The sequence below is a fragment of the Ylistrum balloti genome, unplaced genomic scaffold (assembly GCF_031769215.1).
Source record: "Ylistrum balloti isolate Yb309-2 unplaced genomic scaffold, AGI_CSIRO_Ybal_v1 Utg369616, whole genome shotgun sequence".
Taxonomy (NCBI): Eukaryota; Metazoa; Mollusca; class Bivalvia; order Pectinida; family Pectinidae; genus Ylistrum; species Ylistrum balloti.
This window is the reverse complement of record NW_026781889.1, coordinates 1,781,259-1,807,411: the sequence shown is the minus strand read 5'-3', so window position 1 is coordinate 1,807,411 and position 26,153 is coordinate 1,781,259. Positions and strand designations below refer to the sequence as shown.

Genomic DNA, 26,153 nt, shown 5'->3' with positions numbered 1-26,153 from the left:
CAAGGTCTCAATGTCCCAATTTAAATGTTGGAATGTATCCTTCTGTACCTTTGCTCCTTTTGTTGCACCAAGCTGTTGTTGACCAAGGAACAGTATTTATACTCCCAAATATTCCTTGGCTCATGAACACTTAATTACTCTAAGTGAAGATGCAAAATCATAATTAATGTCAGTCAGTGATAAAACATGTGAGAAAGTATGTGAGAAGAGTTAAATATATTTTTTTAATTTCTTTTATTCAGAGCAAATCAAGAAATTGAGAAAGTGAAAAAAACAACAACAGCTGATGTAGCTCGACTTGAAGCGGCCATGAGAAAATCAGATCTACGTGTACAAGGGCTAGAAAAGACTCTGGAACAAAAAGTGATTTATTGTTTATTGAGCAATATGTAATCTTTCTTTGTATAAACATCTGCAATCAGATTGAGGATGATATCAAACAGAAACATAACCAACATGAAAATTGATGATTTTACAGTCTTTTGTGTAGTGTTATTGTGTTGTAATATAAAAGATCCGAAAAAACCTTATATATAGCAGAGCAATCAATGTTATGAATAATACATTTGTTACTATTAAATATCTTCTGTTTATTGATCCATTACAAGAGATAGGAAAGGGATCTTTTTTTCGACCACAGATTTACCATACCTAACAAAAACCAAGGTAGTATTAATTACAAAATGAGTAAACATAAACAAATAAATAAATAATTCTAGAATTCAAACGGATATTACATCGAGTAATTTTCTGGGAAAGGTATGGAATCTAGAATTCAAATGGGTATAACAATAAATAACTACACAGAAAATATTGACTTGTTTCTGGTCATTTTCAGGTTCAGGAAAATCAGGAACTGACAGCAATTTGTGATGAACTTATAGCGAAGGTTGGTTCGGACTAGTTGCAAATTTATTCCTCAAGAAATGATTCCCTGTGACCAGTCTGGACAATACTAACTAGTACCTTATATGGACACAACAGGAAATGTCCACACTTAAGCTTTGGACAAGTCGGAAATGTGGAAATCCTTGAATGTGGCCTGCTTGACAATATTTAAATGATGAAATTTATTGTGGTGAAAGCCAAATTGAATGAAAGTTTGCGTGTAAATGTAGCTTACTTGGGGTCTATACGCTGAAGTAAATTGATCATCTCTTTTAAAATATTTGAATAGTTGAAATAATAATTTTTCATCAGAATTTTATGAAAAATGCTTTCGTAATACAATGTATCCTATTGCAAGCATGTACATATGTATTTGAGTTGAGGGTATTTTGGTATCAGAAATCTGATACTGTTACAAGAACTAAACTATTTGGTAATGAGAATGTTTTATACTTGTGCAGATTCTGTGATTATTGATATTGCTTCTTGGATCTGAAGTGCAATGATGGATACGTTTGTTGACACTGTCTAAAGGATCACTGTATCAGTATTTTATGTTGTTTTTTTTTTCAACAACAAAGTTTGAAAATAGGTCTTACAAATTTGAATTGATGTTCAGGACCTTGTGGTCCAATGTTTAATAATGATGATGTTTCTCTGAACTGTAGCAATATTGTTACTGAAAATTCTGTTTCTGCTGTATAAGCATTTCCATAGCCAAAGTTTATGAGAAGTTTATCTGTAATCACAGCTCTTGTGGTTCATGACAAATTTTTCTATAAACCATGATCTGTTGAAAGCTTTTTGTTTTACCACTATTATTATAGGATTTTGGAAGCTTTTCTTTAACCAGTTTCATGGTTTATGGGCTTTTCTCGGTCCACAGGTATGGTTTTGGAAAAGCTTTGCTGTAACCATAGTTATCATGGTTTTGGAAAAGCTTTGCTGTAACCATAGATACCATGGTTTGTGAGAAGCTTTGCTGTAACCAGATACCATGGTTTGTGAGAAGTTTTGCTGTAACCATAGTTATCGTGGTTTGTGAGAAGCTTTTCTTTGGCCTTTTGTTTCACCTGTTTCTGTGTAACCATAGTTGCCATTATAGTTTATGAAGCAGCAGTTGATCAGTTCCTTTGTTAACAACTTTTTGTGATTCGTTTCTGTTAGAAATATTTTATTGTTCAAATTTAAGATTACGTGTACTTGATATTTGACACTCTAAGTTGATAGTCTTACACTGACCTTTAATTCCCTGCATGTGTGTGTAGTTGGGTATGTATGTACAAGTTTTAAGTCTTTCATAGTTTTAGTTATGGTCTGTGTGTAATATTCACATATCTTGTCCTTTTTGTCACTTGGTACAAGCTTCATCTGTCACCAGTTGTCAATAAAGGTATGCAGCCTTGTTCTGGTTAACTTGTAATGTTTATGGTGTCAAAACATGGTCATTATTGGGAATAGAAACAAATAAATGTCTTCAACTTATTCAAACCTTGGTACTACCTGATGTTGGTTATTATAACAACATAATATTTTGAGGCAGAATTGTGTGAGAGCCCAAGAGACAGATGATTTTGTGTTAAGACTTAAAGCCTCGTGTAGAATATCAGGAACAGTTTTACCTCCTTGTGAGATATGTCTTCTTTACATAGAAATGAGTTCATTATTCTACAGCGAAAAAACATTGTTTTGATAATGAACGAAAAACTTATATATAGTTTCTGTCTCATTCTAATATATCCAAATAAAACCAAAAATATTTCAGTTACAACAAAATCTGTTTTAGAAAGTTTACAAATTAGGCCTTGTTTGTTATCTGTATTAGCCCTTATTCGATATTAAAGAATGAGGGTTTGCAGGATTAATATGTATTTAACAGGTAGTATCTTATCATACATATAGTACATTTTAGGATTACGTAACACAAATTGCTTTAGCTTTTGCTCCTTTATATCACCATTATGAATGGTGCAGCAATTTTACTTGTCATTGATACAGAAACTTGAGATGAATTTTGTATTGTAATAAAGAAGCATCTTGTTACTCTTCAGAATTTTATATCTGCAAAAAACTAAACATTGAAATTTTTTGTCACAATTTTTTGGAACAAGAATTAGCATGAAGAAACATTTATCTAGGTCTGTTTATTGAAATTTCATAGTTGGACAATTTTGAAAATGTGCACCAAAAGTCCATCCACGGCAGCTTTTGTGTAACCTGGATTAAACAATCCAGGTGACACAGAATTATTCTATGTTAAGTGAACACACATACACCAGATGTGAAGAATCTTGTAGATAAGAGCTGAGCATGTACAATTTCAGAATTTCCTGTCAAATGTAAAAGTAACCAACCAAATTTCTAAAAACTAATGATATTTAGCCAGATTTGGGATAAATAATCTGTGATTTAGCCTCAGTCACTATCTATACTTGTCACCCTTCTCACAGGTTCAGCTGGGCCAACTGTTTCAACCGCTTACCTGAAAGCAACTGGAAAATGTAATTATAATTTTAAGGAAAATAACTCCAATGTTTCCATAAGACGTCAGTTTTGCGACGTTTATTTGAATTTCTCGAAAACATAAATAATTCTGGAGATGTGAGTTTCTCTACGGTTATCCATACATTTTAGTTACAAGTGAAATCACAAGAGAAAACAAGGAAACAACTAGATTTCCTTATTAATTGCACAACTGGGATGCTTCATAAAAAATCTTTGGGATTTGATCACTTTCAAGAATCCAGATTTTCAAGGTCCAACAATGTCTTGTTGTTTTGTGCTGACACCATCTGTAATAGGTGTCTCTTAAGAGATGTTTATTTCTTAATATATTTTCAACAACAATTTTAGAACAAGTAATTTTATTCATTCTTGATTTTCCTTTTTTTTACTTTAATTTGCTGCAGTAACTATTTTTAAACAATAATCAGTGTCCATTTCAAGAATGTGATGATGATAATTATTACAATTATACCTTTTTTGGCATATTTTAGGCATTGTGCTTTAAATATTAAGTTACATGTATTGGAGAATCCACAATATTTGATGATATTGTGGGACAAAAATGTTCTTGAAAAACCATATTTAAGCATTGATGATTTAGCTGAATGCTTGACCTGCCAAAATAAAACAACTTCTAAAATAAAAGTATTTGAAGTATATTATCAGTAATTCTTTATTTAATTTGATGAAATAGGCATGTTTTATTTCTAATATTTTACTGTATTTGTATGTTTTGCCAGAAGGTAGTAGAGAGGTAGAAAGATGGGTGATACAGAATTGTTTATCTAAATGTACATAATTTTACTGCCAGCCCAATATATATATATATATATGCCCTCCCCTTGTAATTTTCTATTCTTTTTAATAAGTGTAATGATTTTGTTAAAAATTAAATTGTAAATTATGCACTTGTGAGATATAACGTTGTATAACCTGTACACAGCTAAGTCAGATTAAACCATCAAATGTAGGTTGTAAGAGCTTTCTCAACTTCATGTAAATTTTCATGTGATTTACATAACTTGTGCTAGTTGTGTAATTGCTATCACATTACAATGAGTTCCTTGTGCATTGATCACATACTAATCATGTGACTTGTGATAATGGTGTCTGTGAATCTATTATCTTCCTGCCATTTCATCAAAAATATTATTATTATTATTACATCATACTTGTCAGCATTTTCGTTCCATTTATGAATGTGTTTTCTAGTTATTAAGTGCTACAAATTTACACTATTACTAGCATCTCAAGTTTCATATTTTTTTCCTGATGCTTTGTTTTCATGAATGATTGTCATGGTAACTATTTGAAATTCTCTTACATTTGTGAAATTTGAAATAATATTTAATATTCAGCTAAATTTTGTTTTCTGTTTGAAAATGAAAGTATTCAAAGCCTGTGGAAATTAATGAGGGGAAAAAAGGAATTAACTCTTGATAGTTATGTAGGATTTTGTCAAAACTCACAGCAAAAATATCTTATAAGTTATAAATATGTATACATGTTTTGACCTACAGAACTTTGAATAAATTGACTTATTGATGTTTAAGGGGCATTTTAAATTGTTTTTATTTTGTTATTTAATGAGAAAATAAATGCAAAATGTACTCCATAAAAATACAGGTGTGTTTAAGACTTCTATACCATATCAGTATAGATATTAAACATAGCTGCTTTTTAAATGATTGTAATGCACTAAATTGTTTTTGTGATATTGCTTTAAATTGCAATGTGTCGCCCATGTAGAAATGACAAAAGAGAGATTAATCTTATAAAATTGGTTGTTTTGATGAGCAGTTATCAGGGAAACTTAGTTATTGACACAAAACAAAACGAAACTTTAAATTGATATTCATTTGAAAATTAAGCCATACTCTTATACAATATTGTAACAAATAATTATGTGTTGTTTTGTTTACAACATACAATGAAAAGTGGCACTTTTTTTTCTCCTGAAAATCTGTTTCAAATATGAAAACATTTTTGCTTACTACAATACTTTTAAATCATCCTCAAATTAGAACAAATGATATTTTATTTGAATATTATAATTATACTCAAGATGTTATATTTCTTACACAATTCATTGCTAGTTATGTGAATATAAGGTACCGATATATTAGAAAATGGGTAAATGGTATTTTGACAGGAATATATGTTCATATCAACATAGTAACTGCACCCTTTATCATAGACTGAAAAACACTTTTCCACATTCATAGTTGCTTAAATCTGGAATTATCTTTTTGTGATGATTCTGAGAATATATTGAATGTGAAACTTGTGTCAGTGGAAATGCTTAGTAAGTCTGGTCATGCAGGAGAGAGACTCAGTTTTTTGTCTCTTGCTGTCAAATGATACTCAGCACTTCAAAAGTCATAATAAAAGTTGAAATGGATGTTGGATTATTTTTGTTGTGTTCTTCCTGGGTGTAGCTTCTACTTGATGGTCTCCTTTGATCAGATTTACTAGTGAATGTCTAAGCTGGGGCACCAGTGGCAGTTTGGAGTGTCTGATCATAATCGTCTTTATCACTGGCCTTCCACCTCTGCATTGCGAGTTTGAAGCCTATGTGGAGCAGTTGTTGCATGTCAGTAGTTTTTCTCTGAGAACTCAAATTAACTCCACCACCAAACCTGGTACATCCTTAAATGGTCATGGATGTTAATAGGATGGAAAGCAACAATAAACCATAAAACAATGGATAAGACATTGTTTTGAAAGACTGTTTGTTTCAGTAAGCCGAGAGAAGGACCATCTGTGCTTGAGCAGGACACTTTCCTCATATTGCTCTGGATGACATGGCACTGGCCTCCTGTATGTTGTTCAGTGAGGTAGCCACCAACTAATACCACAAGGTCATGCCTCAAAATGACCCTGGCTGTTTATTGGGCATTAAGCCAAGCAAACAAACATCCCCATTAAGACTAGAAGACCTTTTTGTTCAGGGCTGCTATCTGATTTTTTTTTTTTGTTTTTTGGATCAAATAAACTGCAGGGTACTTCATCAAATACATAGATTTTGTGATAGTTCCTAGATTTTCAAGGTTTTCATTATGTCAGAAAGGTGAAGGCTATTTATGTCTAAGTGTTTCATTCATTGAAAATGTAATATTTCCCTTTAAAACTGTTCAGATATACAAACTGGCCTTCAGGTGGCCATCTTGGATTTTTACAATGGAAGTTTGTTATCACTATTTCTTAAGAACTACTAGATGGATCCTTCTCAAGTTTCATTTGTAGGTTCCCCTTAATTACGAGTTGTGCTTGTTTGATCTTCATGCTGATCAGGAAAAAAATTGGCTTGACAAGCACCCATCTTGGATTTTAACAATGAAAGATCGTTATTGCTAGTTCTTCAGAGGTATTGCATGGATCTTTCCCAAATTTCAGATGTAGGTTCCCCATAGTCCCTTGTTGTGAACATTCCATTTAAACAAAATATGTTCAACTTCCCCCATGGATACTTCTGACTAAATTGGGTCAAAATCCCCTCAGTCATTCATCATGACTAGTTGTGTCTTGTAGAAACAGTTGATGGATGACTAGGTGGTATCCTATAGCTCACTTGGCCCCTTGGGCAATGTGAGCTAATTATCTGAGAAATATTCATGGATTTCCATGTACAAAGTGACAGACATGTTCACTACTATTTCATAATACTTCTTGTTGAAACTTTAGACAAGCAAACATCAAACAAGAGGCCCATAGGCCTGAATGGTCATCTCTATATATGACCTATATACGACACAACAATGGTAAGTGATAACCAGAGAAGACTGGTTTTCGGATTAATCCACAGACAAAACAAAACTTGGTCAGGATTATCTCTGGATCATTTCAGTTGAATCCTACAGGAATAATTTGAAAATTTGTTCTATAACATAACAAATATTCATACACGATGGCTATAAGGTCATCTTGACCCTTTGGTTCAGATGACTTTAATTAAAAACATGTGAACACCACTATGTACAGATTGTAAACTTCGAATCTGAACAGGAAAACAAAAAAATTCCATCGGGCCAAAACATGATGCAATGATACAAGGGTATTTTTTCGTCAAAATGAAAATTTCCTAATTTTTGCTAATACAAAATTATCAAACAGAATATTGGCATCAATAAAAAGAAATCTTTCCACTTGTTCTGTACCTTTATTTACTTATGAAGTATGTAAGCATGGTATTGGACAAGAGGGTGACAAACCTTAACTTTGCTTCACAGGAATACATTTATATGAAATAATAAAAGCTTAGTATATTTACTCCCCAAAATATTTGATAATAGGCAAGAAAAAAGTCAAACTCACTCTATACCCTCAAACTCTCTCCCTCTTCCTCGCGTCACTCAGACAAAGAATATCACACGATAGAGCTTTGTCCCCAGGACAGCAATAGATATTTTTGAAGATCAGAATTATCTTATAGATTCAACTGATTATCAAAGCAGTTTTATACCTGAAAAAATAATCTTGAAAAAGCAATTGATCAATTTTAAAAACACAGATTCAATTCACAAAGCAAAACTGCTGAAAGCATTGTATTTGTTTTAAGCTGTTAATCTCTATTGGAAATGCTTTCGAATTTTCATCTAAATTTTGTTAATACATCAGAGAATTATTGGTCGACCTACATTTTCACTGTAGATTTGTCAGGATTTCTACATCCAAGGACATTGTGCTCTTCTCCCCCACTCCCCCACACCCTTGTGATTAAAAATCTTCACAGATTAGTTTACCCTGGTGCTCCAATGACAAAGCTTTGATCAGAACTTTTTTCACTTTTCTTTCTCTCTCTCTCTCTCTATTTCAATGATAATAAGTAAATTAGTAAATACACTATGTATTATACAATTTAGAAAATATTTAAGAGTTTAATAGAACTCACATTGAAATCTCATTTGAAATTATCTACTGAAGTTTTGAAAATTACATACATGATTTTATATAACATGATTTCCTTCATAACTTTTTGAAAATTTCAAATTATCATTCAATATGATGTATTGTATAAATAAAATATATATGACCCTTCACTTTATAAATGATTCAGAACATGTCAGCCTACATATATCATCTTGTTAGAGGAACTAATCATCTGTAGGAATTACTTTTAGTAACCATTGACCACTTGTTAAGCTTTGTGCTGCATAGAAAGATAATGTCTTTAAGTTGGTGTCAAGTATTGCAGTGTCCTGTTAACAACACTCACTGTCAATTCTTCCATACCATCTTACACCAACCGAAACCACAGAAATGCACATTAATTATTACACAGGCAGCTCTAGGATGATGACCATGGTCTCGCACATATTTCTCAATAATAATAATGTTGGAGCTTGATATTTCTAAAAGCTTATATTGCACATAAGAAATCCTTTAAATGAATATACACTGTAATAAAATTAAAAATTATATCGAAATCCAAAGTTTTAAACATGGAAAGTTTACTGAAACCTCTGATACTTTTTTTACTGTTATGACTTGACTATTAATATTTCTGATTTACAAATCTTAGTTACATATCTATTCTTATTACAAAATACTACCCCACAGTAAAAGATCTGAGGTAGCCCATATTACCAACATAACAAAAAAAGCTGAGGAGTTAGCAATAACTTTTATCGAGAAATGCAGACCAGGCGTGGGAAGTCTCATCAAAGTCTATGTGGAGACTACATCTGTATGTTACATATATACATATATATATACAACTGTCACTAGATTGTTGGTCATGATGTTGAACAGATACCTAACACAGCTGTGTAGCAGCAAATAGTCTATTTCTACTTAAACCTGGTAGCAGAATGTACTACCAATCCAGAATTAATGATGAAATACCTTAATATTAATATTGATAACATTCAAATTAACTTATTTAGTAATTGTCCTTTAAAGCTTGTTTGCTGATTTAGTGTTTTTCAGGACAAAGACAGATTATTTGCTCTTTTTTTTTTTTTTATTTTTTATTTTTTTTTCATACTGATTGCATGTGGGTTGTAAATCAAACATTGTTGAGCATTTCACAGTAGAGTGACATCAAAGAACAGGAATCTTCAGAATAAATTCAAGCGAGTACCACAAGGCGGAACAATGTACGCCCATCCAAAACTATTTTTGTAATAAACCGTCATATGAAGTATCAAATTAATAAATGAAAAATTACTCAAGTTACTGAGGGGAAACCTATTTTGCAAATGTACCAAGGGCCATAACTCTGTAAATAATGGGCGAAAAATTTTGGTTATCAAACTTGACCTGGCTTTTATGGTAATAAACCTTCATGTAAAGTTTCAAATTAATCTGTAAAAAATTATTCAAGTTATCGAACGGAAACCTATGTGCGCCGCCCATGTGAAAACATAATATGGCTGTCCCGTCTTTCAACGGGCGTATATAAAAAAATCTTGAAGCAGTTTCCCCAACAGAATTAGAGCAATACTGAATGCCATTAATTGTACATTGCTAGCTTTAAATAACTAAATCAACTCTTAATCAATTTTAATGTAAATAGCAGTCTTGTTCAAAGACAATATTGTTTATATGGCAAAGTGAAGCAGATCAGATTGTGCACATAAGCTCTTTTGGCCCTAACTGGCAACGTCTCTCTTTGTGACTGTGTCAATTTGAATGATCATTTTTTGAAGAAATACTACACATTTTACTTAAAACATGCACCATAGATACCGCAGGAAAACATTGTAATGCTGAAAACAAAATGATTCAGGCTGATGTTACACAAGTATATTTCATTACATGATGCATAATACCGTAAATAATGTAAAAGATATAGACTTCTCGCAGTTTTCTCTACTTTTTCCACGATTATACCTTCTGTGAAAAACACATGATTAAAAGTGAAAGTATTCCACTTATGACTTCCATATAATCATATTACAATTTTTCTGACACCAAAAAAAGGAGATCTCTCTACATTTCTCTTAGTCGAAGTCATGGCATCAACCCATTCCAAGGACTACAAGTCATTATAGTCTAAAACTGCATTCCTCAATCTGAAGAAGAAATTATGGGAAAAAAGTCCTGCAGTGTGTTTGTCGAACAACCATCTCGGAAACAGTCTCACACTATGATAACAACAACGTTTATGATCACGGACAGTCAAAAGCACTAAGAGTCTCATGTTACTGCTCTCCTTCCGCCTCTTGGTTACCCATGTGTGGCATGTTTTTGAATTCGAATACTTCACCAGTTGCTCTCTTGTAAATGTCAAGGACATCTTCACAAGTTGTTTGGAAATGTGAAGTGGAATCATATGATGTTGATATAAATAGCTGAGGGAAAAAAAGCATTTGAATAATTATGTTACAATAAACACTTAAGATTTATCTAAAATAGATCTTTTTCAATGAATGATATCATATGTCTTCTCATATTAGCAAATACATGTATATTTGAGGTTTTTGTTGTAGGGTGGGTGTGCAAGAATAGAAATTAAGTAATTTTACTGTTCTTATTTCTTTGACATTGTGATACAGTTAACGATGTTGGTAATTACAATGTTAATAAGTTTTGGTAGCCATGGTAAAGACAAGTACATATACTAAATTAAGTAATTCTTGTCAAATAGATTTTATTCAGATGAGTCAAATAACTGTGTATCAACATAGCAATGCACTTCCTCATTGGTAAAATTTAAGTTTTTTGTTGAAATTTGGTTGGCTGACCCTGCTTCAACAAAGCTGAAAGAAATTGAATTCAAAATATCCAAGCACAGAAGATATTTTTTCCAATTGGAACCAAACCCTCTGTCCCCAGTGGGGTCAGCCAAACCATCCATGCTTCAGACTTTTAAATTAAGACAGAATCCTGACATTCATACAGAAGGAGGTTCTCAAAGTTTTTTCTTCTATAATGGCTACTGTCCCTCCCATGAATCTCCTTTACCTAAGAATGCAAGACCAAAATAGGGCAAAATCCAATCAATTTATACAGGAGGGCCAGGATTATAAAGAATTTGCTCTATTTCCCCTATTAGGCCCTGTTCCTCCCCTTCCAGTAGGCTAAGATCTGCCGCTTAAAGAAAATTGATTCCCTTTGACCCAAGGATGTTTCAGATTAAATTTCTACAGGAGGAGTAGGATTTTTAATACTTTCCTCTATTTCCTCTTGGGGGCCAAGATCTACTGCTTAATTCATAGTGAGTTTAAATGGAGTTAAACTTTACAGATTTTGAGGACACAAACTTACATTACTAGCTGTTCCATCATCAATTGGTTCCAGCAAGTCTGCTACAGCAATAAATCTGAAATATCAAACATTGATTAGTTAATGGCTGTACCAAATCATTTTAGCTTAACATCTGATATCTCTCTTTGCACCAGTTTTAATATGACAATGGAAACAAAGCATCAGAATTTATAGTACCTATTCTTCGTGTATCTTGTAAATTACTTGCTATCTGCATCAAGTACTACAATACTCCAACAGTAGACACTAACTTTTGTTGCTACATGACAAGAAAATGGTGACTGTAAGAGGCTTAAATAAGACATTACGGATAAAATGAACGAAAATGTTTTTAAACAAAAAGAAACTGTTTCAAATGAGAAGAAAGTATTTCAAACAAAATGAAAGTCCTTCAGTATGACATAATAACAATGTATCAAACACATGTCATTTCATTAAACGTAAAGTCATGCTTTGTTAGTGTAAATCGAGTGTATCTACTGATGTCCACAGGTTATTAAAGGGTTAAATTTTCACAGAAATTTTCAGCACAGTAGATTCCATAAATTACGTACTATTTATCCACACAAAGTCCCATGCAAATAAACAACTTCATAGGATATAAAAAAAAGTCAGTTTGAAGTTGTTTTCCCTACAAATGACCAAATCCATCTTTTCAACTATTCATGTTTATATAAAACCTTTTTCTTTGCTCTACTATACATACTTTTCTTGAATGTTGGTTTTGTCTTTGCCGTTAAGTATGTCGATACCAATCTGCAGTTCTGCTTCTGGATTATCGGTCTCAACTGTGGTACTGACAATACCTAGATAGTAATCCTTTGCTGTCACACACTGCTGATTGGACAGCACGCAGATGTAGATATCTGTAAAATTGTCACCAACAAATATAAAACCATACTCTGATAATAAAAGAGCCAAGTTGGATAGGGACATTGGAGGAAAGAAACACAACATTCCATCGGTTATGTAACAAATCGTATTATCTACCATATAGAATGTACCTACTAAAGTTATCTTAAGAGCCTCTATCTTGGAGAGGAGGGGAAGTGTAAGTGGACAACAAATAATCTTGAAATTTTTATAGTTTTGAAATGGAAAGGGGCAACAGGCGATTTTAAACTAAAAATCAGAGTGAAAGTTAATTATAACACCAAGAAATTGTAAATGTTGCAGAAATGAAGAGCATCTTTTACCAGACATCTCTGATAAATATCTCTTGCATACTCAAGTTAACTGTGAAGTACTATAAAATCACTCCTTTTTGTGGGGGATTTATTTCAATTTATTTTGTAGTCACTTGTAATCCATGATTTCATAGGTCCTGTTAAAATAAGCATAAGTAGATTTAAAGTGTTAAATTTGTCTACAAAAGTGTCAGAGAAAATGCAACTTTTGAAAAACCACAAAAATTAAGTATCGCCACCATCTCTGGCCAAGTATATGTATTCATTATAAAATATTAGAAACAGCTATTTGTCCCATGCAAAAATACAACTTTTGACTAGATAATGTTTGCCAAGTCAAATATTTGTATTTACAGGAAAAATGTACATATGCTTAATGTCAATGTTCAGTTTCACCACTGAAGCTTTAAACAGTGGCACCATTACTCAATGCAAACACAATCAAGAAGATTTATAGCATGTGTGAGTATGACGACCTGTGAAGTTACACATTTCAACCACAATATGTCATTGTTTTTTTCTGAAAACGAGTCCTTGCTACAACAGTTGCATAACACAATATGACCCATAACTAAAAAATTGGTTGAATTGGCCCTTGAAATGTAATAATGTTAATAATTTCTCCATATATTTCGGTTAAAAAATTAACAGACTATATATATATCATTACTTTTTCAGAGTCACTGTAAAAAATTAACAGACTATATATATATCATTACTTTTTCAGAGTCACTGTATCAAGCAGGGTTAGTGCATTCATCTATGTTTGGAGATGTCAAGATACTCAGTATGAGTTAAAGCAACACATATATTTCTATTGGTTCATTTTTATGGTTGATGGGAAATTTTGTGCAGCCTGAAACATTTCAACCTGATAATGTGAAAGCAGTCATACTATAAGTCCAAACTTTTTAAATTCAGAAATGCTCACCAATAACCCGTAATAGACTACACTCATCAAACTTTTAAATTCAGAAATGCTCACCAATTACCCATAACAGACTACACTCATCAAACTTCTGAATTGAGGCATTTTCATGTAATTATTTAATTGCCTTTGGTCGGTTGTATATTTACCAGATACATGTCCAGTTGCTTCATTTATCACCTGACAGATAGTGGGTCACAAAAATCATAAAGAATTTTGAAAGATGATTAATTTGTCAGTAGAAATCTATAGTGATATAACAACATTGTACAGCTTTTCCACTAACCATTTTTCCTGCCAATCTGGTTCTGTGGAATAATAATCTGGAGTGACTGGCTGTTGTTTACTCCTTCCAGCTTATTCTTCAGAATACAAATAGCTCTCACCACCTGTGTATAAAATGTTTTTTTCCAACAATATTAATTATTCTTTTCACAATGTAGTTTGTCTTTTAATCTACATTAAGGACACATATAACAAGACCAGAAAGTTGAGCATATCACAATGTAGATACACCTGAACAAAGTCTGGAAGGTATATAGACAGAAAAATTTGAATGCTCTTCAGTATTTTATACATCAGATTATTGTTTTTGTGAAAAAGTGTCCAAATCATCAAGACTTTATGGTAATTAGTATTTTAACTTTCTGACTTTAATAATAGGATATTATAGTCATTATGTAATGTATGAAAATTGAAGTTTAAAATATTTGGAAGAAATCTATGAAAGAATTACAACAACTTACTCTACCAGTCTTCTTGACTTTATCTGGTACATATGATGGGTCACATATTACCATCTTGGCCTTCACTGTCTCCTCCCCAGATTTGACACCTACAACCTTTCCATCGTCCCCATACAATATCTCATCAACTGTCTTGTCAAGCATGTAGGTTCCACCGTAAATAGCACTTAATCTGAAACAAGGGCAGTTGGTAAAACAAATTGAAGGACACATATATTGTGTCTTATCATTACAGGTTTAGTATCATGTGGGAATGATACGAACGACTTGTTTAAATAGTTCTAATATTTAATATTAATCAACAAAGTGCCATTACGTAATATTCTGAAAGGATTCTAATTTTCAGTATCCTCAAGGATAGAATTGGATGGCCAAAAAAGTGGTACATTAAAATCAAAATTAAAAAAGAACAGGAGATCCAAGAGGGATCTTTGTGCCAACCATCATATTGTCTTAATCCAATATAAATTAGTTCTTTTAAAAGCTACCAGTAAATACAGGTAAATTATATATATATATATATAGTAATAACATACTTAATTAGGCACAATATACAATTCCAACACTTAATCGTTAGGGCTTTTTTACACAAAGCAGTGCATTGCTGTATTTCCACATTGGTTACTTTTTTACGCAGCACAAACATTTTTAGCACAACCATATTTCAGTGGAATACTTTCAGTGCTTTTATAATAAACTAAAATATAAACATTTACAATTGTCATGATATGGTAAACATCAATAGGAACGTTTATAAATACAACAAACATAATAAAGTTAAACTCCATAAATAGCTGTAATTACAACTGTCTAAATCCAAGAAAGCTATCTTTCTGCCATTCTGTTTATCTAATCCTCTAAAAATACACAACTAGGGACCAAAAGGAGCCCAAAGATGAAATGTGAAAATGATCAATCACATGCTTTTTAGGAAATAACGATAACAAGAATTCTTTATGACAGGACAGCAAACAAATGGCAATATTATAACAGCCCACAGTCAGATGACATTGAGCTAGTAATGTGAAGAGGTCAAGATATTTTTACTTTTAAAAACACCCAGTTTTTTTTCATGATCTTATTCAGTTTGATGATGTTATACTGAATTTAATTAAAATTTGATGACTCGTCAGAGCTATAAACAGAAATTCAGACCTTTAGAAAATGATCAAGAACTTGCAGTTGGACATTAAAAAATCATCAGCACAACGCCAATGTTTAGTTTTTTTGGTCCTTTTTCCTAGTATCTAGTTTTCACACACATGTAGTTCAACTGTTTCTCACCTTGCAAATCCTTGTGGTAGTTCTCCCAGTCCATAGAGAGGGTACAAATAAGGAGACTTGCCATATCTGGCCAGAGACTGGGAGTACAGCTGAATTCTTTTGATCAATTCCTTGCAATTTCTTTCCAGATAACTAAAAATGCACACATATAAAATTATACATATTAATACATGGATGTATCTTTCAAGATTTTTTGATACAATATCTTCAGGTTTAACAATACACAGAAAATTTGCTGGATATATTTGTACTGAAAGTAACAGTGGCACTTGTTTTATTACATTCCTTTCCAATTGATCTTGAAATTGTGGATACCATGGCTATTTCCATCTTTTGTTTCATACTTTCTGACAGTTTTCCAGTTAACTTTCAACTTGGCCTAACATAGGTAATAGTTTAATACAAGCATTCTTAAAGTTCAACTCAAAATTCTGGATATTTCAAATTTTTAAATAGAAATATTTCAATTTCTGGAAATTGTCTTGTTAACCTCAGTTAGAAAACTAACATCATGTACATGAAATGTTATCAATTTATAATGTATGTACAGTCAAGAGTTGCGATGCAACATAATCAACTGATTAATCAATTAATAAGGATTAAGAATTATACCTGCAAAAAAAGGATGAGACAGTCAAAAATTTAATTATCAGGTATATCTATTAAGACTGATGATGCAGTAAGTGAAATCACATTTTATTACACCCATCACTCTAAGCAGGACAGCTGTAAACTTAACAAATGACCATTTCTTTTTTATCTAAAATGATTACTCATCCATATTCCTGTCTGTTAAATGACATAGGACATGATTTTTAAGTTTTTAACTAAAACAAATTAAACATTTCCTGAAGTTGTTTAAGAAGCATAACATTTACTTGTGGGCTTTCCAGTGTACCCCATTACCTATGTCAGGCTTTCAAATTAGACACTGTCACTCAGTCAAAATTTAAAATAGAAGCAAGGTTACGTGACACTGTGATCCCACTGGTGACCTGGTTTGGATACTTTTGGGAAAATTAACTAGTTTCTGTTGACGTTTCATTTTGTGTAAAAATGATTTCAGTTTGACTGGAATGACAACTATATATTATCTTTTGATATCAATAAATAATTAAGTAACATGAGTACTACAAGTGCATACTGATGGAATCAACATCTGTTTGACAGGTATTACCACATACATGTATATATAGAAGCTATCCAACTCCGGAGCATCATTGTCAAAACTGTCAGGATTTTATTTTTATAATTAACATTTTGTATCTTTGCAGGATCATCCACCTCTTCATAAGTTTCAGTAATTTGACTGATAGTTTCCACATAAATAATTCACTAATGCATGTGAACCTAAAACTGTATTCTTGAAAGGACATATAACTTGCATATTCTAGCATACATCTTACAGTAAGATATATTTCTAGAAAGTTGAAGTTTTGAACACATTGTGCTATATTTAATATATATTTCATACTTTCCTTATACTCTACATATATATATAGTTAGAGTAACAATTCAAATATTAAAGAAAAGTACAAACTTCATTTATTAGCTATTTGTAAATTTTGTAAAATTTTTAGTTGGGCCCATAAGTAAGAGATGTGGAATATGTAAAACATATGCTCATACTTTGGTATTTGTAAAACAGCGATCATCACGTTACCCATTGATAATAAGATAATGATATTAATATCTGACCACCAGTTCATAACTAATTCGATTAGGTATGGTTATTAAAACATAAAACCTCAATACTTGCAAATTTTTGCTTCTATACTATTAAACACATGTACATGTTCCACATTTTTTCCACTTTCCATGTTTACAAATACATCTGCTAAGTCAACTGTAGCAACTGCTCACTACAACACTGCACCACTTACAAGACAACAAAAATATTAACTATTTTGTTTGTTGTTTTATCCCATGCTTGACACAATTTGCAAAAATGTTTTATAGTCAACATGATCAGTGTTCTAATAGTAATTTCTTCCAAAAAACCAGATACTTTTTACAATTGTTTCACCTTTTTACTTCTTTTTATCTACACATATCACATGCATATCTGATTGTAATTAACATTTGAAAAATAAGGAATTGAACTGGCGCTTTGACTGATATGTACCTATATGTATTAACATTATAGTGGCTTATTATTGACAGGAGGTCACCAGTAATGCCACAAGTCCATCAACCTCTTTATCCCCCAAAAACATCAGAACACAAAGTTATCATGGGTGACTTATCTCGTAGGTTAGTCACCTAAGTGAGAGGAGGGGCGGTGTCTTGTGAAAAATAGCATCCACTGCATCATATTAGCAGAAAATATAAAATTATGAAATATTGTATCCCATGTCCTTCAGAAAATTTCATTGTTTAACATTTAAACAAACAAAAAAAACTGTAGGACAACTTTATATTTCCTTTGATCCTTAAATAAGATTAGTAATGCTCCTTAAAATGTTGGTTTCTGTATGCTGTTTCTTAGTTGTATTATGACTAGATACCCACAAAAGAAAGGCACTTTTCATATACATATAAATACACTTACTCGTCATTGAGATAAAGAGCAATGGCATGCCCAGTAAAATCCATTGTGTTTCTGTCAACATTAAAACGCTTATAAAAGTCCATGGCAGTCATCTGATCAAGTTCCTTTTTTTTTTTTTGAAGACTCTCATCCTTTTTTTGTTTTTGAAGACTGTCATCCGTTTCATTTTCTTTGTCACTTAGATCCATTTCCTGGGCATATACAAGCATCGACTTGAAACGACGCTTTTCAAAGAGTCCCATTAGTGCTGCATAAAAAAAAAGAAAACAAGGTGTTTTAAATCAAGAAAAAAATAATGAATAATGTCTTTTAAGAAAAATACAATCCATAGATCATTTTTTCACAAATCCAAATGAAAATCCTAATGAGCATATTGTTGAGATTGAAAGTTTTCAACCAGCTGTTATATCATACTATACTTATATTGTACTGATCAGATAACACCACATAAGCATCTAAAGGTTTCAGAAATTACACATCAGCTCATTAATGCAGTTTTACTAAGGAATATTTTTTCAGTGTCAAATAAACAGATATTTGGAATGATCAGTTGCATAATGATAATGAAACAGGATATTAATAACTTGTTGGCCAAGTTATTGTATAAAAATTGAATAAACAATATTTACAAAGTCTGTACATGTATCGAAAAGTATTTACATTGGGGTAACTGCCAGTCCATATCTTACTTGGTGCAGGTTACCCCAATGTTAATTTACTTCAGAAGGTGGTCATGTGACACACTGGTAACAAACTTTCAACTAGATATTCAGGGTTCGAATCCCCAAATGGACACTTTGTTTTCCTTAGAGAGTAACAAAAACCCTTTGTGCTCTTCTTTTAAGACTATAAATAATGAATAATAGAAGTCGGAAAAACTAGATTTGCAATGATGTAAAATAAATAAATAATATGCTCATACAGAAAATAATAAAAGTACTGAAAGCTATTGTGGCAACATAATTTTCATGCTAAATATTCTGATCAGATACATCTGTACTTGTGTCATAAAAATGCCACAATGAATTGCTACATAACGTAGATGTATTATTGTATTATTGACAGCATTCTGCACACAGATGGATATACACATATAAAAACATATCAGAATCAAACTTACAACAAATTCAGAAATCTTGAAGAAAATTACTTAATTTGTCACATTTCAATAAATGTTCTCAGCAACAATTAAAGTCATCAATTTCAAGTTCCAATCGAACTGAACTTGTATCACAATACTTGCAGGGGTGGGAAATGGGGTAACTATGACATGACCAGTCTCTCCAAACAAACCCATCCTGACAGATAATAATAATTCTGTCACGAATATCCATATTCTTATTTTTATTAATGTTTGTTGACACACTCACAATTGTATGGAACTGAATAAACGTATCATTGTATGTAAATCTCCAAACCTGACAAACCATAATCATAGCACTCTTTTAAACCTGTACAATCATAATTTGTTTTATATCAAAAAGTTAAGATTAACAGTGTGCTCTAACCACAAACACATATCCAGAGATATACATGCATGTATAGTTGAATATAGCTGAATCTTGATCCTTCGATAGAGTTTTCCACTATTTCAATGTATCAAAACAGTTTGATGTGCTCAGGTTTCTTTTTATAGAATGACATGTGGTATTTAAAATAGCATAATTCACTGCCAGTTAAGGAAATCACAAAACCACGATCACATGAGAAGTGTTTGCCTTCTACAATATTGTCAAGGTCTGTCATATTACACAACTCTTTCACATCACATGTACTACAATACCTGACCAGTTGATTCATTTAAGTTAGTGGCTGAATTCATGATCTTCATTTTTACTTGTGGAACTCTCAAGTAATAGTATATTTCATCTGATTATGAAAAGGACATTAGACCTAAGCACACTTACATGACAGAGTTGTAGTACTGAAAATATAGTCGTAATTTAGGAGCACAAAAAATTACTTGGAATATTTTAGGTCAACAGACAAAACCAGGTACTTAAAACATAGGTCTACAATAAGAATTTTGTTAACTGATAGGCTGGCCTGTTTTCGAAAACCCAAAATGTATATGGAAGGTTTTTCGTAATTTGGGTTCCAAATTATTAAAAATACTCATTGTGCCAGTAGTGGTTACCATAGTTGAAAACACGAATTTACAAAACAGGTCTGTCCTGATCAGTGAATTTTTTTGCCTGATTTTACAGCCAAAACAAGCTGTTTCCCCCAGTCAAAATTAATGTTATATTTCCAATAGAATTTAAATTCAAAAATAATTGTCCAATTTTTTTTGAAAATCCTACTTTATTTTCCCAAGTCAATAAAACATAGGCTGCTGTAATATCAACATATATGTAAGGATAACAGGAGGCCAAAGGGGCCTGCATTACTCAACTGGCTAATTTAGTTATTCAGCCATTTGATAAAGAATTACAATTATGACAAATGATTTCTGATATAATTTCCCTATTGGGTCCCGGTCTTGTAGTCAAACAAAAGTCAGATTCATTATTCATAAAAATTGCTCCAGACCAAACAAAAGATTTTTGAAAACTTACATTTTCTAATCCTCTCACCTGATGGGGCCAGGATGTGCTGTTTATAAAGAATGGAATCCCCTTCACCCAAGAATACTTCCAACCAAATTTGGGCAATGTCTATTGCAAAATTTCCCCTTTTAGTCCCCATCCCCAAGGAACCTGGGGGCTGAGAACCAATTTTTATACAAACTTTGTTCCCCTTCATCCAAGGACACTTGAAACTAAAATCTGGGTGATATCTAATCATTTCTACAGAGAAGTAGGAGTCAAAAGGAATTAGCTTGATTTCCCTTACTAGGCCCGATCCCTCCTACCCTTGGGGGTCAGAGTCCACTTTTTATACTCAATTGATTCCCCGTCACTAAAGAATGCTTCAGACCAAATTTTAGCAATATCCATTCATTACTACAAAAGCATTAGGATTTTAAAGAATGTACTTGATTTCCCCTAATGGACCCTGCCCTTTCCGCCTCTGACATCAGATGTAATGTTTATACAAGATGGATTCCCTTCATCGTAGAATGCTTCAGATCAAATTTAGGCAATAGCCATTCATATACCAATGGCTATAGGTCATCCTGACCCTTTGGGTCAGAAGATCTAAAAAGTTGACAGATGCCTGGCGAAGGATGCTAGACACCACGTTTCGGACCAGGTGAACTGAATATGACAAACTTACAAGAAGCCAGAGCCTCTCTCTCATCAGCAGGTACTTTGGCTAGCTTGCCATCATTCTTCCTAACGTAACTGCCATCCAAGCTTTTGAACTCCAGATATCTGGTTACACCAGTATACACCAGCAGCTGGACAAGCTTTCCTATTCAAAATAAACAGTGAATAGATCATTTCAAATGATTCTTTATTCAGTAGAGTACAGGGACTAATACATCTGGCAAGAATGCAAAGAACTCATGTCAAGATAACAAAGAGTCAAGTTTTAGAGAGATTCTCTTATACTGGAAATTACTTTGATGGTGTTAATGGAAAAGTGGGGAAATTCTCATTTTTGTTCCATTATCCTGTTAAGTACTATCTGTTTGGCAACATTTCAGAATGGGCCAACATTTACATACTAACCATTTGCCATAAGAAACTTTGGGATAAGGTCAACATTCCAGTCCCGTGGTCGACCATACTTGTCATCAGCTGGTGCAGGCATATTGAAGTGTTCAAACAGCTGGTTAATAGGTGTCAGAGACGCACTTTCACCTCCATAATATTTGTTCCTGTCCATGTGCAGCACCTTTTTCGAATCTCTGGACATCAATCCACTGAGGATGCATTCCTTTGTGGGGGAAAAAGACACACATATAAATTAACACTAATTCAATACAAATTTAGAATTCGATAGTGTAGAACCAAAAATGAATTACACTGCATTGTAAAGTTGCTTTGTCCTAGTGTTGAAATGTTGCTTGAAGTGTTGAAATTCAAGACAACTAAGGCAATAAAGGAAAATTGAAATTGCTTAATGTTGCAATACAGATGGTAAGGTGTACTACCACTTTTAGGTGCTAATTATTCAATTTCCTAAATTTTCATCACCTGTCACTTCATAAAATATCAGGCATATGTGCATATTCTGAGCATGGTGCATACAAAGTCTGTGTACATTTCTGAGTAGTCTTTAATAGTCCTATATCAAAGAAAAGAGCATCATGTGTCCAGCAACTATCATTTGTAACTTATCCCAAAGCCTGTCTGAAACATGCACAAGTTACACATTATGTGAAGACTTCAATCTTGAATGTGATTCACCAGTAATATATAAAGCGTTCATTTCCTATAAAGGCATATTAACTTCTGATGCAGTGGAGAATCTTTGGCCATATATAGAGAATATACTGATGTTGCAAAAAACATATCAGCAAAGTTTCCATGATATGACCCATATTTTGTTTTAATGTTTGATATGATTCTAATATGAAGTATATGGTATTTGTATGATATACACTGTCTGTTAAATTGTTTAAGAAAATAGATACTTTATAACCAAATATCTGTCAACTACACTGATAAAATTGTAGGATTACACAATGTTAAACAATGTGTGCATGATGATGCAAAATAGGAAAACCTGACAAAATTTGCAGTTGCACATCTGTATGCATGGTATGTGCCATTCTATCGCACAGATGTGCGATTCTATCATGGTTCATATAAATTTAGAAATAACCTATGAATAAGTATGGAATCTGGTTTACTCATTCCCTAATATATCAACAAGTTATGGTCACATGAATTTTCTGATTAATTTTCTATCTGTTATATTAATCAACCATTTTTACTACACTGCACAATATGCGTGATCCTATCACACACAGTTGTACACTAGATACTGTGCCACACATTTTTGCGGACAGTGTATGCACGATGAACAGACAATGTAGGCAAAATGTGCACACAACGATTTTGGTTTGCTGTGCATTACAATTATTGTATCTAGGGAAAGTACTTGAATTATCTGACACATGACTGTTCCAATATTTCTTTCCCTCAAAGACTACATACAGTTTATGAAAAAATATAAATTCATGTTTGATAAAGGCTGTAAGATACAAAGAAACCACTGCAAGTGCCTGTTATTTACTGGGGGCTCTATGGCAATGGATATATTGGCCCCTTTCCTAACATATTTATCTTATAATACAGACAATTTCCAAACTCCTATAAATTATCTTTAAGTTGATCAGTTTTCATCTCTAATTGAGACAGAAAAGCCTTTCCATAAATGAGTAAAAATGGTTCAGTATACATAGCCTATAATCCAACAGTTTAAAATGAACAAGATTTCAAGATACCATGTTTGTTTTAGTTGGAGAGGACCATGTTTTAAAAATAAACTCTACTATGAAAGATTGAATATTTGTCCACCTGGTTCAGTTCTTTTTACTGTGACATCCAATGACAATAGTTTCTTGTGTGCCAGAGAAATAACATCCAGACCAAATATCATGACTTTCACTTTTAATTAATTATCCATACATATACCGGTATTGCCTGTTTGAATTCATTCCAACCAAATTACATCACAATTAAGAATAATATAGGTAAAGAACCTGAACAACAGGTTGCTTTGTACAAGTGATAGTTGACAACAACTAATTAATATAAAAATAAGTGGCAAATGGGGTCACAAAGCCAGTATAATCTTTAGTATAATCTTTACATAAAAATGTTAATGTTTTAGCAAAAAGTTTAATTTCAGATACAATACCAGTGTATGTATCTAAAGCAACCCATGCGATCTACATTGAAAACCTCAATATTTCTGACAATAATCATGACAAAATATTTTTTCTAATCTTTTAATTGGAATGCCTCTCAGTGATTAAACAACATTTTAAAATATCTGGACATTCTCCACCAAAAAATATGCAAAATAATAAGACCTCCCCTAAAATAGACTTGTTATTAATCCCAGTTTTAATCAGACAATTTAGAAAAGTATATTGTCATTTGTGCTGGAATCAATCATTATCCTCTACATACCTACATTTACCTAACCAGATTCACAACTAATGTTATTACTTTGGTAAGAAATCTACATCAATTCTATTTTCCCATCATGTGCCCTCATACGTTCGTGTTTACTGCAAACCTTTATAAATATTCATATTAATGTCAAACTTCTTGATGAAAAGCGAAATCTTGCATATTTTCAGACAAAATTTTGTGAAATTGTTTTCTTTTTTTATTCAACAAGAATGTTCTAAATTAGTTTTATTTAAATAGCAACTCTGTGAAAGAACAGAAAATATGTTTTTCTTTACTTTCAAACCAGTAGTATAAAACTGATTTTATACAATCAGAATTTTAAGCATAAATATTTTCTTGCGATGCAGCACTTATCTTATACTTTTCCATTCTAAGATATGATCATATTTTAAAATCTTGTGGTTGGATTTTTAAACCATGGATTTGTGGTATTTTCTATTTAACTGAGATGTGCAATAATAATGCTTAATTAATGAACAATGTCAGCTTATGAGGACACAGAGACAGCATGTGTAAAGGCGTTACGTCATAGCAATTGATTTTGTCTGCACCTCAAAATAACATGATAATCCACACCAAATACATTTTAATCAACATGTTGATCATCTGCTTTTGGGACAAGAGGAAACTGTGGCAAATACCTGTTATATAAGTCCGTTGCTAACTGTTAAGTACAATAAAAATTTCAACAAAAAATCTCTTTTTTTAACATTAACGAATATTATAAATCATCTGTCCTTGTAAACATATGCATATATACTATTTTATTGCTATTAAATCCTTGATTAAAGGGCAGAGCTCACGTGTTTATAATGTATACAGGCTTACAGCATATCACAATACGGGTAAGCAGGATTATGGATACAGCTGTCTGCCTATTGCGCTAATGGTTAAACTAGTGGGGACTACAATCATGACTATCATCACCATCAGCATCAACATTTTAAGATGTAATGGTGGTATACTGTCGTCATGAGGTTATAATCATTCAATAATTGTTAAGGAGAAAATGGTGCAATAGAATCATTATTTGGTGTTTATAAAACACTAAATATGCAGAAATTACTACTGTTGATAAAAATCGATTTTCTGTGGGAAGTTCATGATAATGAAAGAAAAGGTCTGCGCATTGTAAATCAAGAACGATCTTTAAAACATAAATTTATCGTATATAAAATTACCTTCAGACCTGTCCCTAATACGATAACGTCATATACTTCGTCCATTTTCGCAGTATTTGCTAGTAATTGCGCTTTTTGGATTATTGAACCTCTCAGACACTGCCCCTAAACCGGCGACCGAATCACTCTCAATTATGACTGCGGAGTAATATCATAAAGCGAAGACAAAATTTGTACAGATAAAAACAATTAACGTTACTTATGGTTGTATTGAAGATGATACAAAAAGTTTACTTTATCACAGCGTTTTTGTTTCAACTTTACGAATTCAACGAGGAAAATTCGAAATACCCTTAGCGACCTAATTATTTATTCAGCGTAGTCTTATCCGATGAGGTAATGAACTTGTTTTGTCTCATTTCCGGTTAAATGAGTTGTCAAGTTTAGTTTCGTATTCAAATTTTTCAACATTCAATTTTACAGAACAAGGAATTTTCTGCGGTCCAAGTAACAGTGCGAGCTATCTAATTAATTAACTAGTTATATATAGACCTTTCCTATTTCACTATTCATGATTGCATTGTAGCGACTACAGCGAGATCATTTCGACGCTCAGGAAGGGCACAAAATAATAATTTTCAAAAATCAATAAATTAATATACATACAAAGAAACAATTTCTGACACGGTTTTAT

General features: G+C 32.4%; 2 protein-coding genes across 3 annotated transcripts in view; one reads left to right on the top strand and one right to left on the bottom strand.

The window, feature by feature from the left end:
- The window catches only part of LOC132548286 (transforming acidic coiled-coil-containing protein 3-like), a 50,117-nt gene extending 44,323 nt beyond the window's left edge, over positions 1 to 5,794 (top strand). For both annotated transcript variants that reach the window (XM_060212153.1, XM_060212148.1), the window contains 2 exons: positions 243 to 363; positions 839 to 5,794. In XM_060212153.1, coding sequence (XP_060068136.1) covers positions 243 to 363; positions 839 to 904 — 187 coding nt within the window. In that variant the 3' untranslated portion in view covers positions 905 to 5,794. The remainder of the gene's footprint in view (positions 1 to 242; positions 364 to 838) is intronic.
- Positions 5,795 to 9,004: 3,210 nt separating this feature from the next.
- Positions 9,005 to 25,638, bottom strand: LOC132548726 (rab GDP dissociation inhibitor beta-like). Its single transcript, XM_060212609.1, has 10 exons — positions 25,520 to 25,638; positions 21,918 to 22,125; positions 21,520 to 21,657; positions 18,301 to 18,547; positions 15,750 to 15,881; positions 14,466 to 14,637; positions 14,006 to 14,108; positions 12,311 to 12,470; positions 11,605 to 11,659; positions 9,005 to 10,688 (listed from the first exon to the last, which is right to left on the bottom strand). The coding sequence occupies exons 1-10, from the start codon at positions 25,562 to 25,564 to the stop codon at positions 10,539 to 10,541; spliced, it is 1,410 nt and encodes a 469-aa protein (XP_060068592.1). The 5' UTR covers positions 25,565 to 25,638; the 3' UTR covers positions 9,005 to 10,538.
- Positions 25,639 to 26,153: the final 515 nt, after the last annotated feature.

What these genes read in the sequence shown, in the direction of transcription:
- LOC132548726 (XM_060212609.1), bottom strand. Translation starts at nt 25,564, where the DNA reads ATGGACGAAGTATATGACGTTATCGTATTAGGGACAGGTCTGAAG. An exon ending in TATTAGGGACAGGTCTGAAG is followed by an intron (nt 22,126 to 25,519) that starts GTAATTTTATAT and finishes TCCCCCACAAAG; the next exon opens with GAATGCATCCTCAGTGGATT. An exon ending in AAGTCAAGAAGACTGGTAGA is followed by an intron (nt 14,109 to 14,465) that starts GTAAGTTGTTGT and finishes TTTTATACACAG; the next exon opens with GTGGTGAGAGCTATTTGTAT.